At 44.5% G+C, this 17,421-nt stretch overlaps 2 protein-coding genes across 7 annotated transcripts in view; one reads left to right on the plus strand and one right to left on the minus strand.

Moving 5' to 3' along the window:
• Positions 1-4,804: 4,804 nt before the first annotated feature.
• Positions 4,805-16,465, plus strand: LOC308107857 (sushi domain-containing protein 6). Of its 3 annotated transcripts, XR_013935248.1 has the most exons (6): positions 6,779-6,873; positions 10,116-10,222; positions 12,163-12,366; positions 14,844-14,985; positions 15,498-16,064; positions 16,145-16,446. XR_013935248.1 is itself a non-coding variant. In XM_080460426.1 (5 exons), the coding sequence occupies exons 2-5, from the start codon at positions 10,129-10,131 to the stop codon at positions 15,781-15,783; spliced, it is 726 nt and encodes a 241-aa protein (XP_080316552.1). In that variant the 5' UTR covers positions 4,805-4,943; positions 10,116-10,128; the 3' UTR covers positions 15,784-16,465. The 3 variants fall into 3 exon arrangements, 2 of the variants coding, with proteins under 2 accessions (XP_080316552.1, XP_080316551.1); XM_080460426.1 differs by lacking the exon at positions 6,779-6,873 and adding an exon at positions 4,805-4,943 and having other exon boundaries at positions 15,498-16,465; XM_080460425.1 differs by having other exon boundaries at positions 15,498-16,465.
• An 860-nt stretch (positions 16,466-17,325) lies between these two features.
• Positions 17,326-17,421, minus strand: part of hif1al (hypoxia inducible factor 1 subunit alpha, like) — a 19,512-nt gene continuing 19,416 nt past the window's right edge. For 2 of the 4 annotated variants that reach the window (XR_013935224.1, XR_013935225.1), the window contains exon 16: positions 17,329-17,421. This exon is cut by the window's right edge and continues 548 nt beyond it. The gene's annotated coding sequence lies outside the window, so the exon portion shown is untranslated. The other 2 variants (XR_013935223.1, XM_080460113.1) reach the window with 2 other exon arrangements.

Consider the following 17,421-nt stretch of genomic DNA (forward strand, 5'->3'; position numbering starts at 1 on the left):
CTTACAAAGATTACTGACATACTGAATAAACTGAATATACCATCTGGGACCCTTGATGTGAGAAGGACTCCTTTGTGGGCCTCGTCAGTTCAACCAGGTGACGATAAGAGGAAGAAGCTCCTGTTTGCTCCGCCCCGGCGCTCCTCAGTCTCCAGGGTTTTCATATTTTTATCATATTATTATTAGAATGTAATCCTTCAAATTGGATATTAAGTGTTTGGCTAGGCTAGGGGTGAGCTAGGTATCAAAATAAAGGCCCACAATGTTTTCAAAATAAGTCCTTGTTTATTAAAAATTACACCAAAAACCTAAAACATTGCTATTTAAGGATTAGCTAGATTAGAGCTTAAGTAGGCTTTCTATACCCCCCCCCCCCCCCCCCCCCCCCCACACACACATGCACACATTTTCCAAAATAAAAGCCCTTTTTTGTTAAAACCGTCAAAATCTCTGATTGGGCTGACCCCGACAGGCCAGAGTGCGAGGTCCCGATCAAGGCTGCCTGCAGCTTCAATTATTGATATTATTTGTATTTTTTATTCCTTCATCTTCACCAAACTTTCTCTGGGATTTTTCCGTCTTTGAGTTTGAGGCGTTTCTCGGTGATGAAACCTCTTGTTTCTTCCTCTGTTCAGAATGTTGTAACTCCCGCTGACTCGCGTCACGACTGATTTCATCAACCTGCTGAACAAACTGTACCTGAACCAGCGACAGACGGACGTTTGACTGGATTTCAAATTCAGTTTTTGTAAAAGAGCAACATTGTGTGTGTGCGTGCGTGCGTGTGTGTGTGCGTGCGTGCGTGCGTGCGCGTGCGTGCGTGCGTGTGCGGGGGACGTAAAGTAAACATGTTGATGGTTGGTGAGGTGTGAAAGATGATGAGGGCTGTACAGTGTGTGGCCTGAGGTTTTCCCAGAATGCCCTTTTCCGTTTCCCTTTTTGTTTATAAAACTCCTCCCTCGACCTTCTCTGAAGAGGAAAAAAACAAACCAGACGACGACTGTAACTTTACTAATGAAAGTAACTGTTGTACTTAAATGGCTGTGCAGCTTTAGGAAACATCATGTTGGTTATTTTATGACGTATATGTTGATCGGAGTCATTTTCTTGGTCGTGATCTGATCTTGTTTCCTGTGGTTGTGAGCGGCGGCTGGCGGTCGACCGGAGTGACGGCGACACAGCTGTCATGGAGGGAATTACACACAAACCAAGCATCTCTCCTCCGATACGGTCCACGATGATTCACCGAGGCGTTACACTGACATCGACCTCAGGATCTCTTCCAGGGGATTCTAATGAATTCCCTCTTTGATCGATTGATTGATCGATTGATTTAGGCCCCGTTTACACGAACCAGGGTTTTTACAAAAACGGATGTTTCTCCCTCTACGTTTACAAAAAACTGTTAATTGACACAGATCCGCATGTCTACCTGGTTCAGAGCTGCTATGAGCAGCCAAACCTGCAGGGGGCAGTGTAACGAGAAGCATGAAGCCATGATGGCCAATCAGATTCCTCGAGAAAAAACACATGATGTCACTAATTGTAATGTAAATCTCCATCTACCCACTCTTTAAAGGCAACCAGAGCTTATCCAGATCTCCACTGTGGCCGCAGTTTTCAGGAATCATCGTTTGCAGTCAGTTGTAGCTGAGAAATATCACAATTTTTTTAAATACCCAGTACGTGTAAACGTGGCCCTAATCCGTAAAAAAAAAGTGTTGCGTTTCCACTGCAGCAGCAGACACACTGACAACGATGGAGTTAGTCTTCCGGGCCACAGGAGGGCGCTATTGCTTATTTTTGTAATGAAACCACACAGACGTGTGTGCAGAGAAGAATACTTTATAAATGTGAACAGAATTGAGAGAAGCGACATTCAAGTTGACTGACGAGGAATCGGACGCTATCAAACTACCGATGTGGACGATGAAACTAGAATAGGAGTCAAACCACTACGGGTCGGCCATGTTTGTTTACAGGCGCATGAGGAACAGGAGGGGGGGGGGGGGGGGGGGGGTGCGCAGCAACGGCGCGACTGTGAAAGAATCTTTCCACTTTGGGAGCCTGGATGAAAACGTTAGAGATGCAGTGGCTCAGAACACCGGTGTCGTTTGATCGGAGGGGAAGTGAAGAAAGTTTTGCCGATTCACTCGTTTTCATGTAAACGAGGCCTGAGAGGGGAAATGAAACGGACGGGAGTGTGTGAGGCTGCAGAGCTGCAGTCGTTGGTCCGGTTTGTGTTTGTTCTCCTCGTCTGTTCTGTTTCTGTTTCCACACCCGCTGGGACCCAGATCCTGGTGTGTTTACACACACACACACACACACACACACACACACACACACACACACACACACACACACACACACACACACACACACACACACACACACACACACACACACACACACCACTTTGTTTGTCAGCAGCTTTTGTCTCTCAAGTTATTTTCTGCTCTCCTTTAATTCCACACTGTGGTTGTTTGTGTCGTTAATCCAAATCACTTTATTTCTCCTGCTCCTTGTTCTCGTGTGATTTCCTCCTCGGCTTCAGTTTCACGTTTTAGTTTCAGCTACGTTCTCCCGCAGCGACTGTTTTTTTCTTCACATCGTTTTATTTGTGTCGACGTTGATGAGCCTGTGGCTGCGAGAAACAGACACAATATCGACTCTGTGGCTTGTTGTGGAAGTAGAAGGAGACGAAATGAATTAACCAAATGATTTAATGTCGGATTGGGAACAGAACAATTAGTTGGCGTTGTCAAACTCGCCCTGCGACCATTGACCCCTCGATAGTGGCTCGCTGAACCTTCCACAAGATTGAATAAACATTTCACCCTGTTTTAGTTGTATTTGCACACCTGTCATTTTCAGAATAATTTTTAACTCTTATATAAAAAAGGCTGAAATGGGAGTAAATACCTAAAACCACAAGGAAAGGGGAGAAAAGCTGCTTAAACAGCTTTAAAAAACCTAAAATGACTCGAATTTCTAACAGACAAAGTTTAAAAGTGAGAGAAAACACAGAACTACTTAAATGGTTAAAACAGCTAAAATTACAAAACTCTTAAAAAAAAAAGAAAAGAAGGTAAAACAGCTGAAAATGTAATGAAATGTTTTCACCCTAAACTCATTGAAACTTCATAAATGCAACATAAGATAGAGTTTCTGTTTATATATTTTAAACGTCAGACGCCTCTTTCTAAAGGTTAAATGTGTTTTTTTGTCTCCGGGTTGATTTGATTTGGTGGAAAGAGACAAAACGGTTCCAGACTCCGGATCCGGCGCCCGGCTGGTCTGACGGGGTTTAACCAGAGACTCTGGGATCAGCAGCGCTCAGCAACGGGGACCGACTTCTTCTGCTTCCACCTCGCTGCTGGACACTTCAGGAAGTCAAGGGGGCAAACTGAGACCTTAGTTTAGTTAGTTTAGTTAGTTTAGTTAGTTTAGTTAGTTTAGTTAGAGCTGCAAACCAAACTTAGCTTCCTTTATGGCACCAACCAAATTACTCCGACTTCCCGCCATAATAAGACGTTTTGTATTTTGGTGTCAAGTTTCTGTACACAGGCGATGAAGTTGTGATCGGCTGACGTGTGGTTGAGCTGTGGTGTGTGTGTGTGTGTGTGTGTGTGTGTGTGTGTGTGTGTGTGTGTGTGTGTGTGTGTGTGTGTGTGTGTGTGTGTGTGTGTGTGTGTGTGTGTGTGTGTGTGTGTGTGTGTGTGTGTGTGTGTGTTGTGAGAACCTGAAGCTACTGACACACCCACGTTTTGTTTCCCATGAAGAACTTCTTCTTTATTTTCTGAACAAATATACAACAAAAAAATATAAAAAATTAAGTGATATATATATATATATATATACACACACTAATTATTACAAAATATACTAATTTCATCCCACAACTAAAACTATATAATTCTATATATTGTATAATAATATGTCACTGTACATGCAATTACAATTGTGCATTGTTATATGTACATGTAGTACACACACACACAGCACATAAATATATCTTAGATGAGTATAACATAAATCTATTATTTCTTCAGGTTGTATTATACAAAATATATCCAGTGATATTTCATTAGATTTTAGTTGAAGACGTGTTTGAAGTGAAGTTAAAAGTGATACACACAGTACATGTACTGATATTAGAAGTACTTTTGTATTTGTTTTTATACACGTAAACCACAGAATGACACGTGTCCACAAATATTACTGAATAAATTGTCTTTTTCATCTAGTTGAGTTTAGAGTAATTCTGTTAAACCAATGGAAGTCGATGAAATGTCCCCACAAGGTATGAAGATCAACAGATGTGTGTATTTGTGCTAAAATCGTGCTCCACATGGGTAAAAACATCAAATTGTAAAGCATTGAGGTTAGTATTAATACTAGTACATGTAGGACTACTTCTAAAACAAGTGGTACGACTTGGATTATTCATACTGGAATCAGTAATTACAGCTTTCTTTTTTTTTAGTTTTCAGTTGCATATTTAATAGAATATATTGAGTAAATACAACGCGGATGAATTGCTTCTTTTATCATTTAAAGTTTTGACTTTAGAGTAAATTTGCTGGACATCATGGAAGTCAACGAAAAGTCCCCACAATGTGTGAAAGACAGGAGCGTGTGTTTGCTCGGTGCACAGGGAGCGCTTCCAGAACGTGACGGAGCTGCGCGGGGGGGCGGTGCTGAGCGTCCGCGGCGGCCAATGGGAGGCGCGGTGCCGCTCTCGGGCCCAGCTGATGGGTGAGTCAGTGGGGGGAGAGGTGCCACTTGTTGCTGAGCAGGAGCAGGAGCAGCGCCCGTCAGCTGACCGCGGAGCTCCGGTCCGTGTACCCGTCCCTCCGACCACCGGTGAAGAGACGCAAGAAGCCACCGCTCCTCCCCCGACCACCGGCTGCACGATCACCGCCGCTTCGGTTTCCGCTCAGGTGAGACGATTCTTACCGAATATCGATTCGTTAACTTCGGCTGACAGGCGGTGAAACGGACCGTCGTGTCGGAGCGGAGGTCCGCTGCAGCGGGGAGGTTTTCACCTGCTGGAGCCGGAGCGCCGCTGCTCTGCGGAGCTTCCCCGGCGGGGCGGGGTGGGGGGGGTTGTAGTGTGCAGTGGTTCACCTTGTCGCCTCACAGTGACAAACCTCCTGTTCGACTCCAGTCGTGCTTCTTCGTGGAGGCTGCATGTTCTACCTGAGCCTCCGTGGCCGTTCTCTGGCTGATAAATTAACGTCCGGATTTTAGAGCATCTTCCTCCCGCCATGGCCTCAAACATCCAATCTTTTTTTTTATATTTTCACATTATTGAGGATAAACTAGTTGGTAAGAGTCTATATAATCTATATATATAATTCTATAGTCAAGGTTATTGAGTTCTCATTATAATATTTGACTGTGGCTCTGAAAATGTGTTTAATGTGATTTACTGTCTCATATTCGTTTATCTGATTACTGATCAAGACAGAGAGTTACTAGTATGGAACTACACACTGTGTGTGTGTGTGTGTGTGTGTGTGTGTGTGTGTGTGTGTGTGTGTGTGTGTGTGTGTGTGTGTGTGTGTGTGTGTGTGTGTCCACCCCACCACCAGAGGGAGCCCAAGTGGAACATGTGGCCCAGGGTGGATTATGGAAACCGTTTGTTCTCGTCTGTTCGTGTGGAATTACTGTAACTCGTTGTTACGTGTCCACGCTGTCATGGAAACTCTGGAAGTGGTTAAAGTGGTGAGCACTCTCCAGGAGTCCCCGGTTCAATTCCTGGTTCAGGGATCTTCTGCTGCTTTGCTCACTATCTGATGGAAACACGTTCAGGCGGACAGGATGTGGCGTTCTGCCCGATTCCATCCACCACAGCAGTTTACTACCAGGTTCTAACCAGTTACCACTGCCTGAGGCAGCGACCCTGGGCCACGGATCAGTCAGTGTGTTTTTTCAAAGTATTTCGATGTGAAATAGACGTATCCTGCTCTCGCTTTTATTTTGAAAAGTAACATTTGGTCTGAAGCCCCCTGGTCCTTGTCCAGCCTGTGCAGTTTGTCCAGCTCATTAAAGTCCACACTGAACCCGTGGTGGTCCTCAACACAATGCTGCAGTGTTCATTCCAGGCCTGCGGTGGCGCTGCAGCGCAGGAACAGAAAACACGAAGCAGAAAGGTGAACATCCTGTTCACCATCAGAGAACAAGACAAACCGTGATCTGCTTTCTCTGGAAATCCACGACAGAATGTCACCGACGACAGGTGGAGGGGAACAGGAAGCTGAGGATGGAGAGAAGAGCAGATACACAGAAGACGAGTGACGTCTTCAGTCCGATCCGTTAAAAGATGAAGAGAAAGCAGAGCTGCAGAAAGACATTTTTATTTTATTTACTTCAGATCGAACTGTGTTCAGAAGTTCTGATATCAGAGAGACGATGACTCAGACCGAGGCCTCCCACACTGTGTGTGTGTGTGTGTGTGTGTGTGTGTGTGTGTGTGTGTGTGTGTGTGTGTGTGTGTGTGTGTGTGTGTGTGTGTGTGTGTGTGTGTGTGTGTGTGTGTGTGTGTGTGTGTGTGTGTGTGTGTGTGTGTGTGTGTGTGTGTGTGTGTGTGTGTGTGTGTGTGTGTGTGTGTGTGTGTGTGTGTGTGTGTGTGTGTGTGTGTGTGTGTGTGTGTGTGTGTGTGCCCGCCCAGCGTTGGCAGCTTGAAGGTCAGTGTAGCAGGTGATAGTTTCACTCTGAGTTGAGGAGTTTAGGCCGAGGTTCCAGCGGTAGAACCTGACGGGGAGCGAACAGGAACCGACAGACGATTCACACCTTCACTTCTGGCTCCTCGCTGGTTTTGGCTTCATCCAAGGAGTGTGTCCTAAAATAACACATATCTAGAAACATGTGAGTAAATGAAACCGTGTTGAGGAGTGTGGACCTGGAGCGCCGGTTCTCTTCATAAAACTGAATTAAGCTGAGCTCAAGCTTAACTAAGCTGAGCCGAACTAAAAAGAAATCCAGTGAAACAAAACCGAACTGTGCTACAGAAGCTAAACTAAGATATTATAAACTAAAGTAGAATTAACTGGATGCAGCCACGTTTAATTCTGCGATGCTATGAAATGCAGCTAAATATAAGTGAAAAAGAATGTTAACATGAGCTGAACCGACTCAGAAATATCTAGTGAAGTGGATTCAACTGAAAAACAAAGAAAAAAGGGCAAAATGAACTCAAACTTAACTTAGTTGATAGAAACTGCACCAATGAAAACAGTTAATCTCAACCAGATCAAACAAACTCAAGCAAAACTGAATCTGTTACAATACGTTGAACCACCCAATGCTAAATGGAACAAACGAAGGAATTAATGCTGAATGAATCAAACCAATTTAAACATTATTGACGTTATTGACATTGTTGACGTTATTGACATTGTTGACGTTGGTGACGTTATTGACATTGTTGACGTTATTGACATTGTTGACGTTATTGACATTGTTGACGTTATTGACGTTGGTGACGTTATTGACATTGGTGACGTTATTGACGTTGGTGATGTAGGTGACGTTATTGACATTGTTGACGTTGGTGACGTTATTGACATTGTTGACATTGGTGACGTTATTGACATTGTTGACTTTGGTGACGTTATTGACGTTGGTGATGTAGGTGACGTTATTGACATTGTTGACGTTGGTGACGTTATTGACATTGTTGACATTGGTGACGTTATTGACATTGGTGATGTAGGTGACGTTATTGACGTTGGTGACATTGTTGACATTGGTGATGTAGGTGATGTTATTGACATTGTTGACGTTGGTGACGTTATTGACGTTGGTGACGTTATTGACGTTGGTGACATTATTGACTTTGGTGATGTTACTGACGTTATTGACACTATTGGCATTAGTGACGTTGATGACGTTATTGACATTGGTGATGTAGGTGACGTTATTGACGTTGGTGACGTTATTGACATTGGTGACGTTATTGACATTGGTGACATTATTGACATTGGTGATGTAGGTGATGTTATTGACATTGTTGACGTTGGTGACGTTATTGACATTGGTGATGTAGGTGACGTTATTGACGTTGTTGATGTAGGTGACGTTGGTGACGTTATTGACATTGGTGATGTAGGTGACGTTATTGACGTTGTTGACGTTGGTGACGTTATTGACATTGGTGACGTTATTGACATTGGTGATGTAGGTGATGTTATTGACGTTGATGACGTCATTGACGCTGGTGATGTAGGTGACGTTATTGACATTGTTGACGTTGGTGACGTTATTGACGTTGGTGACGTTATTGACATTGGTGATGTAGGTGACGTTATTGACATTGGTGATGTGGGTGATGTTATTGACGTTGATGACGTTATTGACATTGATGATGTAGGTGACGTTATTGACGTTGTTGATGTAGGTGACGTTGGTGACGTTATTGACGTTGGTGATGTAGGTGACGTTATTGACGTTGGTGATGTTATTGACGTTGGTGATGTAGGTGACGTTATTGACATTGATGATGTAGGTGACGTTGGTGACGTTATTGACATTGGTGATGTAAGTGACGTTATTGACGTTGGTGACGTTATTGACGTTGGTGACGTTATTGACGTTGGTGATGTAGGTGACGTTATTGACGTTGGTGACGTTATTGACATTGTTGACGTTGGTGACGTTATTGACATTGGTGATGTAGGTGACGTTATTGACGTTGGTGATGTAGGTGACGTTATTGACGTTGTTGACGTTGGTGACGTTATTGACATTGGTGACGTTATTGACATTGTTGACGTTGGTGACGTTATTGACATTGTTGACGTTATTGACATTGGTGATGTAGGTGATGTTATTGACGTTGATGACGTCATTGACGCTGGTGATGTAGCTGACGTTATTGACATTGGTGACGTTATTGACATTGGTGACGTTATTGACATTGGTGATGTGGGTGATGTTATTGACATTGTTGACGTTGGTGACGTTATTGACATTGGTGACGTTATTGACATTGGTGATGTGGGTGATGTTATTGACGTTGATGACGTTATTGACATTGATGATGTAGGTGACGTTATTGACGTTGGTGACGTTATTGACGTTGGTGATGTAGGTGACGTTATTGACGTTGGTGACGTTATTGACATTGGTGATATAGGTGACGTTATTGACATTGATGATGTAGGTGACGTTGTTGACGTTGGTGACGTTATTGACATTGGTGATGTAGGTGACGTTATTGACGTTGGTGACGTTATTGACGTTGGTGATGTAGGTGACGTTATTGACGTTGGTGACGTTATTGACATTGTTGACGTTGGTGACGTTATTGACATTGGTGATGTAGGTGACGTTATTGACGTTGGTGATGTAGGTGATGTAGGTGACGTTATTGACGTTGGTGACGTTATTGACATTGGTGATGTAGGTGACGTTATTGACGTTGGTGATGTAGGTGACGTTATTGACGTTGGTGACGTTATTGACATTGGTGATGTAGGTGACGTTATTGACATTGGTGATGTAGGTGATGTTATTGACGTTGGTGACGTTATTGACATTGGTGATGTAGGTGACGTTATTGACGTTGGTGATGTAGGTGACGTTATTGACGTTGGTGACGTTATTGACATTGGTGATGTAGGTGACGTTATTGACGTTGGTGATGTAGGTGACGTTATTGACGTTATTGACGTTCGTGACGTTATTGACATTGTTGACGTTGGTGACGTTATTGACATTGGTGATGTAGGTGACGTTATTGACGTTGGTGACGTTATTGACGTTATTGACATTGTTGACGTTGGTGACGTTGGTGACGTTGGTGACGTTATTGACATTGGTGATGTTATTGACGTTGATGACGTTGGTGACGTTATTGACATTGTTGACGTTGGTGACGTTATTGACATTGGTGATGTTATTGACGTTGATGACGTCTTTGACGCTGGTGACATTATTGACATTATTGAGGTTGGTGACGTTATTGACGTTGGTGACATTGTTGACGTTATTGACGCTGGTGATGTTTTTTACATTATTGACGCTGGTGATGTAGGTGACGTTGGTGTTGTTAGTGTCGTTGTTGTGTGTGCCCTCCTCTGACTCCTCCCTCTCTGTGATGTCATCAGGACTCCTGGTTTGATGTCGGCCTCGGTCCCGGTTGCCCGGCTGTGTGGACGCGTCAGTCTGGTGTGTGCGCTGCTCCTGGCGGCGTCCTCGCCGCTCCTCGCTGCAGGTACCATCTGACATTTGTTTTTGTTGTCATGTAAACGAGGCCCAAAGTCAACAACTACCCTCAAACACATGTTTCTGACTGTGAAAGGTAATCAGATTACCGGATTAGTCCATCCAAACTCCAGTCAGATCCGGACTCAAACCGGAGAGCTTGTTGCCCTCCAGTGAGAGTGCTAACCACTGCTCCGCCGCTCACAGCTGCAGTCTGGTGTGGAGGAGGAAGCTCTGCAGACTTTTGAGGTAAAAGATGAGGAAATAGAGGAAGTTGGCGGCTGCTTCGATGAAACAAAACCAGAAGTGATTTGTCGTGTTAGAGGTTTTCTGCACGCAGCCCCGGGAGTCTCCCTGCAGACCCTGGAGGTTGGGAGTCGAACCGACGCTCCACCAGGACGCATCCAGACACGTTCAGCCGCTTCAGGCTGGAGATTTAGTCCAGGAAGCAAACGCCCTCCGTTTTTGGACTCGTCTTGTTTCCTGCGTCTTCACTTTGTAATAAGTCCTCGTCTCACACAGGACGAGTTGAAGCTCCTCAGACCAGCCTTGCCTTTGCCTTTCCAGCCTTGCAGGTTTACCACTTTGTTTTTCTTCACAGTAAACCTCATTCAGTCTCTCTGTGGTTTCCTCAAATCTTTCTGCACTTTAGCTATTTTTTCTCCTGCGTGTGCAGTTTTGCATATATTAATGCTTCCGACCTCCATCCTGTGTGGGTTTTTTTTTTTCCCCTCTTCAATTATTTGAACTTGTTTTGAATCTTTAAAACAATTGTATTTGTCTTTATGAGGCGGTTTTGCTGCTTATAGGAGTTGTTTTGGGTTGTTTTTGGTGCCCCGGGCGGTCCTGAATGTTCAGAGTCAACGTGATGAAGCTACAGCTGCTGGAGCCGGGAAGCTGACGGTGGGAGCCTCCGCCCAGAGTCGGGCTTTCTGGACTTTTTAATGTTGTTTTTTTTAAACTTCATTGACACCAAGTGTTGCTTTGGAGCTGAATTAATAAATCTAACTCTTTTGGAGGCGTATATTTGCGTTTATTTAACAGTAGCGGCAACAGAATCTTTCCTTGCGTCCACTGACAGTTGAACTGTACTGCAGTACACTTGAGTCTGCGCTGCTCCCTGTGACTCTACACCGCTGCAGCTCCAGATTCCTGCCGTCCAGCAGACGGATGAACAAACACACTCTGCACAGGAGCACAGGAAGCTGAACACATGAAGTTTCATATCTTTTGCAGCACACTTTAGTCTGCGTGATGCTTTGTGAATTTATCAACATCCACATCGCTAAACACTGAACATAATAGATGGTATGATTCCGTGCATTGTGTCAACATCATGCATGTAGGAAACACGTGAAGTTAGAAGCTCAAAAGTCAAGATTACCGACTGATCTGCTTCCTAAACGCTGCTGTTGGTTACGAAGCCTCATAGTCTCAATGAAGCTTCTGGATATTTTCCACCTGAAGGTGAGAAGACATACTAAAAACACATTTTGTGTTCAAGTTGATGCGTTTCAGCATGAGGGGGGTGAGTTATGTTCAGTTGCGACGACACAGCCTCCATGGTTTGTAGCACTGAGAGGAAATCATGGTTCAGTGGAATCGTGGTGAGATCTTCCTCCGAGTCTGTGGCAGCTGGTGGAGGCAGAGCGAGAAAATCTCCTCCACACTGTTTATCCTTTTGCTTAAAGCCACAACAAAACAAATGGAGGAGGAGGGGAAATGCAGTTTTCATATTTTATTTCATTTCAGCTGCAGAAAAATGTCTCCTGTCCTCATAAACTCGCTCTCATTGCTACCCATGCTTGTTTTCCTTTTAGATTAGGAGTTAAAGGGAAACTACACCTTTTATTAGTATTATGTTTATTACGATGCAGCGACTGGTTCTGAATTCTCAACACACACACTGACAGTACTAGTTAATTTGTGTGTGTGTGTGTGTGTCTGCAGGCAGACTGTTTAACTGCACTCACCCTCTGGTTCCTGAACATGGTGGTTTCCGCTGCGACCCATCGCCGTGCCGAGGTTTCCATCACAAGAGCTCCATCCGGTTCTTCTGTGAGCCCGGGTACCACATCAGCAACCGGGTGCCGGTCTCCAGCTGCCGCCATGGCAGGTGGCAGCCCCCCATCCCCACCTGCATCTCCATCAAAGGTGAACTTCTCAAACTGCACACAGGAAGTGATTTTCCCTGTGTGGCGATGCTGCTTCAGCAATTCACCATATTTAATGGACTATTAGTCACACCAGCTTACTTGTATGGCTGGTCGAGCAACTTGCATTACAAAGTGACTTATATATGAAAATGTAGAGGTACATACTGTCTGTGAGCACTAGATGTCACTGTGTGACAACAGAATGCTGCTACAGTACCAAGAAAAACCTCCAATACTACTGGATGTGTCTCATGCAAGCTACATGTTGTCAAAAGAAAAAAATTAAGCGGCAGAATTTAAAATAAAGATTATTAAAATGTGCAGCAGAAAGCAGAACGAGTTCAGAGTGTGAGAAAAAAAAACATTAAACCGATGATGAAGACGAAGAAGGCTAATCGTGGGCTTAAAGCTGAATTCACAGAAGGTTCTGGAACAGCAGCTGCTGGACCTGGATTATCAACACTGCAGCTACTTTTGGACAAATGAACAAATGAAATATCAATAGTCCAGGAAACATGAGACTTCAGGTTGATTAGGAGTCTCGACTCGAACACACCAAGCACGTCTTCAAGAACATCAAGGAAACACACACACATGTTGAAAGAACATGCAAACTCCACACAGGAAGACTCTTGCTGAAAATCAAACCAGGGTCTTCTTCCTGTGAGGCAACGGTGCCAACCACTTCACACCTCGCTGCCCTACAGAGGGAATGTGTTTGGCTCAGATCAGGGACAACATTTCAGTCCGTACTTTGACCTTCGGATCGTCGCGTGAAGAGAAAGCGAGTTTCTCCAGAATCTTCCGACGTCACAGCGTTCCTCGGTTACTGGATAAGAATTTGTTCTTGATGACTCACCAGGTTACTTAAGGTGTTGGTCCAGACTGAGCTGCTGGAACCGTCGGCCTCCAAGTTCAATGCCAAATTTGGCCTAAAGTCAGTTTACGATTTTAAAAAGGTGGTATAGAATGAGATTCAGAGATGGAATATGAAATTGGTTGGCCCAGCGAACAAACTGAATGTGACCTGATTTCACTGGACAGGTCTTTACATGAGCCTGCAACAGTTGTACCTGTTTCACTCACCTGTTAGACTCAAACTCTCTTTTAATGAGAGAAATAGTTCAAAACTCCCTTCATTCCTCGGGGCTCACCTTCAAGGTTCATCTTGAATTTGTGTAGTTTTCAAGGTTTTGGGTTGTGTTGAGTTCAGGCCAGACGAGCTTTAGCAGCAGCTCAAGCTCACTCCATATTTGACCTACTTTACCAGACCGGCTGTGCCGCTCTGCAGCTTCATCTTCCTCACACCAGCTCCGACTTCCTCTGTCACCATTCACGCAATCGCTCTGAGCAGGAAGTCTCTGCGGAGAAAGAGGAAGTGGCGACGGCGCCGTAATAACCATGAAAAGTTTCCTGAAACAAGCTGCAGAGGCGCCGTCACGGCACAAATAAACCAAACAAACCCACAATCCTCTGCTTCTCCAGGAGTGACGGCTTCAGATTTAAGATTCACCTGAAGGAGTTAAACAACGAGCAGGACGGAGCCTCATGACAGATTAACGCCTGAAAAGATTTCACTCAAAAATAAGTTATTTATTGATAAATAGCAGTTTAATTACTGTGCGTCTTTTGTTCTCGTCTCTTCCAGACTTTAACGTCTCAGCCTGATTCAACTTCTCCAAATTTTGACTTTGATAAATATTTAACAAGAACTTATTTTTATTCAATTGTCTTTATTTTGTTTCACTGAATGAGCAAATGTGTGAGCTGGTAATAGTAACTAGCCAACACTGCATGTAGTCATTTTCATTGGATTTCCCCGAGTGCCGGTGGAGTGGAGCTAAAGGGCCTCATGATGAGGCGAGTCTGGACTAGATGGATTCACTAGACTGGATTAGCTGGGATTAGCTGGGATTAGTTCACTTCAGTACTCATTTGTTAAATTCTCATTGTCACAACATCAAAATGCAGAATATGCATATTGCAAAAGACTGGCGCTGTTCCACTGTTCAGTCGTGTTCTGCATCACAATTCATCCACAGGAAATGGTGGAACGTTTAAACACACGTGGTGTGAATCAGGGGCAAGAGAAACAACACTGTTATCTAGAAGAAAGAAATTCATTTTCTTTTCTTTCATTTTATTCATTTTTATTAAAGAATTTTGAAATATTTTTTTTCTATTTTTCCTTTGTCTATTTTATTTGAATTCACTTTTATTTTTAATTTGTTTAACTTATTTTTCCTTTTTTTTCTTTTGTCTATTTGAAATTCCATTGTTGTACCGATACCCAACAACATTCTCACAGGTTTGCTGAGCGTCATTCAGAGCCCAGAAGCCAACCTTCCATCACGGAGCTTCTCTTTGCTCGTCAGCTCTTAGAACCGAGTTCTCAGACGGCGAATCAGGAACATTTCCAGTGAAAGCCTGCAGAACGTTGGGAAGAATAATCTTTGTGTCTCTGCTCCTCCAAAGGCTCCAGTATGAAGAACGAGGACCGGGTGTACGACTCCATGCCGAGCATGGCCACCACGGCGGTGGGCGTGTCCATCTTCCTGCTCACCACCACGGCGTGCCTGGTCGTCAAGTCCCGCCTCTACCCCTGCCAGTCACACAGGTGAGCTTCCACCTCCACCAGCAGTTCATAGATCATCGTCACTGCAGAAAACTGAAGTCTCTTCATTAACAAGACTTTTTGGATCCATTAGAAGATTATTTTAATGTCAGAGATAAAAGAGAAATGATCAAATGCATCTGAAAGCTCTTCTGTTAGAGGTAGAAGAAGAAACAGGAGATTCATACAAGGAAACCTTTTCTGGATCCTTCATTCTGAGGCTTCAATCGTCCTCAAACAATCTCACAGAAAATCCTGGACTCAGAATAAACTGTAAATCTAAAGTGGGATTACGAATCAATCAGTAAACAAAAATGCTCCTTATGTTTTTTTTTTTTCATCTCCAGTCACTTCTGACGCTGCGACTGGACTTCAGTCTCCTTTCTCATTATTTTAAAACGTCCCAGGAGTGTATTTCAGTTCAGAGCGTCAGTGAGGGACAGGATGACGTCAACCTGTTGGACTGTGTGATAAACAATCAATCTCTCTCTGACCCCCCCCCCCCCTCCCCCCAGCCGTCGCTCCTCGGACCAGCTGGACCTGATGGTGGACGGACTCCCGGTGTCGCTGCCGTCCTACGAGGAGGCAGTGTACGGCAGCTGGGGGCAGCGCCTCCCCCCCTGCTCCTCCCCGGGCCCCACGCAGCTCCTGCTGGCCCAGGAGGCGGTGGCCTGCCGCCACCAGCCTCCTCCGGCCGGCCAGCCGGACGCCGGCAGCCCCGACAACCCGCCACCTCCCTACGAGGAGGTGCAGTCGTCCCACCGCAGAGGCCGCACGCCGCACGCCGACAAGGACACCTGATCCACGGGCCGCAGGGTTCGAATCCCCGCAACACACCTGCACAGGGGCAAGCCGACACGCTGCACACTCCTGCACTTTCCCTGGTGGCCAGCCGCTCGCCGGCGTCGGGACGCATCGCATGGCGCTCGGAGGAAAACCCCCAGGACTTTAGGAAACGATGATGTACAGATTATTGTGTGAATGTTTGTGACCGTTCTTAAAGTGAGCGAACAATATGAAGAAGGTACAAGTGCCTGTGTGTGTGTGTGTGTGTGTGTGTATGTGTGTATGTGTGTATGTGTGTATGTGTGTGTGTGTGTGTGTGTGTGTGTGTGTGTGTGTGTGTGTGTGTGTGTGTGTGTGTGTGTGTGTGTGTGTTCAGGGAGAACTCGGGTCAGAGGTCAGACTTTGTGACAGCATCTGGTTGTGATGTTCATTTAAAGTAACGTGTTAATTTTTGCAGCACATATTGAGAGAAAATGCTTGAAGGCCAAACGGTCTTTAAAAAGAGTGACGTATTTATTATGAACTTGAATAATGTTGAGTGTGGTTCCTGCAGAGCGGCCAAAGACGCCTTCAAACACCCTGAATGTATTTTATTGATTTATTCAAATCTTTAATGGATTGTTACATTTACAGAATGATTATTTGTACTTTGTTGCACAGAATTATATGATAAATAAATGTTTCTTTGTTTGATCTCCTTTGTTGTGGGATGTATTCGTAGCTCAGTTCATACTAATAATCACATTTATTTAAATTAGTGGAAAATGGGGCTTGTATGAAACCATTTAAGATTAATGTAAAGGTTTAATCAGATTCACCTTGAATGGACACAAAGCAGGACATTCTGGACATTAAGGGGCCTTAGGTTCACCTGGGAGGGGGCGGAGCCGAGATTTATCACCCCTTCATTTGGTTCCTTCACATTCACTTTAGAAACCAGATCAAACCTCCTGCAAAACGTCACGCAGTTCCACCAGCTGCTGGTTTGGGGGCGCTGTTGCGTGAAACAAACTTGACCAGAGGGGTAGTGAAGAAGATACATGGCTCAGTGATTGGTCCGGAACGAAAGAGGAAGTCCCGCCCCTTTAGCTCATAGTGGCTAGGCTAGTTATCTTGTGGCTAATAGGTAGCTACAAACAACCACGATAGCTCGTCTTCAGACCAGATATCAGAGTCTTCCTCTCTACTTCCTCCTCTCTACTTCATCTGGCTGCGAGATATTGTCCAAATTTTTCTTTCTGCGTCTAATTCTACCTCTCACGATCAGCCGTTTGTTTACTACCCAGAATGCATCGCTCCTACGTCATATCCTTTGACCCCGCCCACTAGAAAGATGGTTCGTAAACAGACCGAGGTTTCCAAGTGGCCCAGATATCATCCCCAAGTGTCTTTGTCGTTTTTCTGGTCCAGTAACTTGTAGTAATAAACAGTACGTAGCCTCTGAGACCATGAATTTAAAGTTTAAATATGTGGAAATATTTATCTAACATGTGCGTCATTGGGAAATCTTCAAAAAGAATGAACCGTCCCTGCATCATGCAAACACACGCGACACCGAACCATCCAGACATATTTTAATCCAGGTCTTTATTCATGAGTACACACAGAATTACAGAGTAACAAAGTAATTAGAGTACGAACAGAAGTTAAACT

Source organism: Lipophrys pholis, assembly GCF_963383615.2.
Source record: "Lipophrys pholis genome assembly, chromosome: 3".
NCBI classification, from domain to species: Eukaryota; Metazoa; Chordata; class Actinopteri; order Blenniiformes; family Blenniidae; genus Lipophrys; species Lipophrys pholis.

What these genes read in the sequence shown, in the direction of transcription:
- LOC308107857 (XM_080460425.1), top strand. An exon ending in CTCGCCGCTCCTCGCTGCAG is followed by an intron (nt 10,223 to 12,162) that starts GTACCATCTGAC and finishes GTGTGTCTGCAG; the next exon opens with GCAGACTGTTTAACTGCACT. An exon ending in CACCTGCATCTCCATCAAAG is followed by an intron (nt 12,367 to 14,843) that starts GTGAACTTCTCA and finishes GCTCCTCCAAAG; the next exon opens with GCTCCAGTATGAAGAACGAG.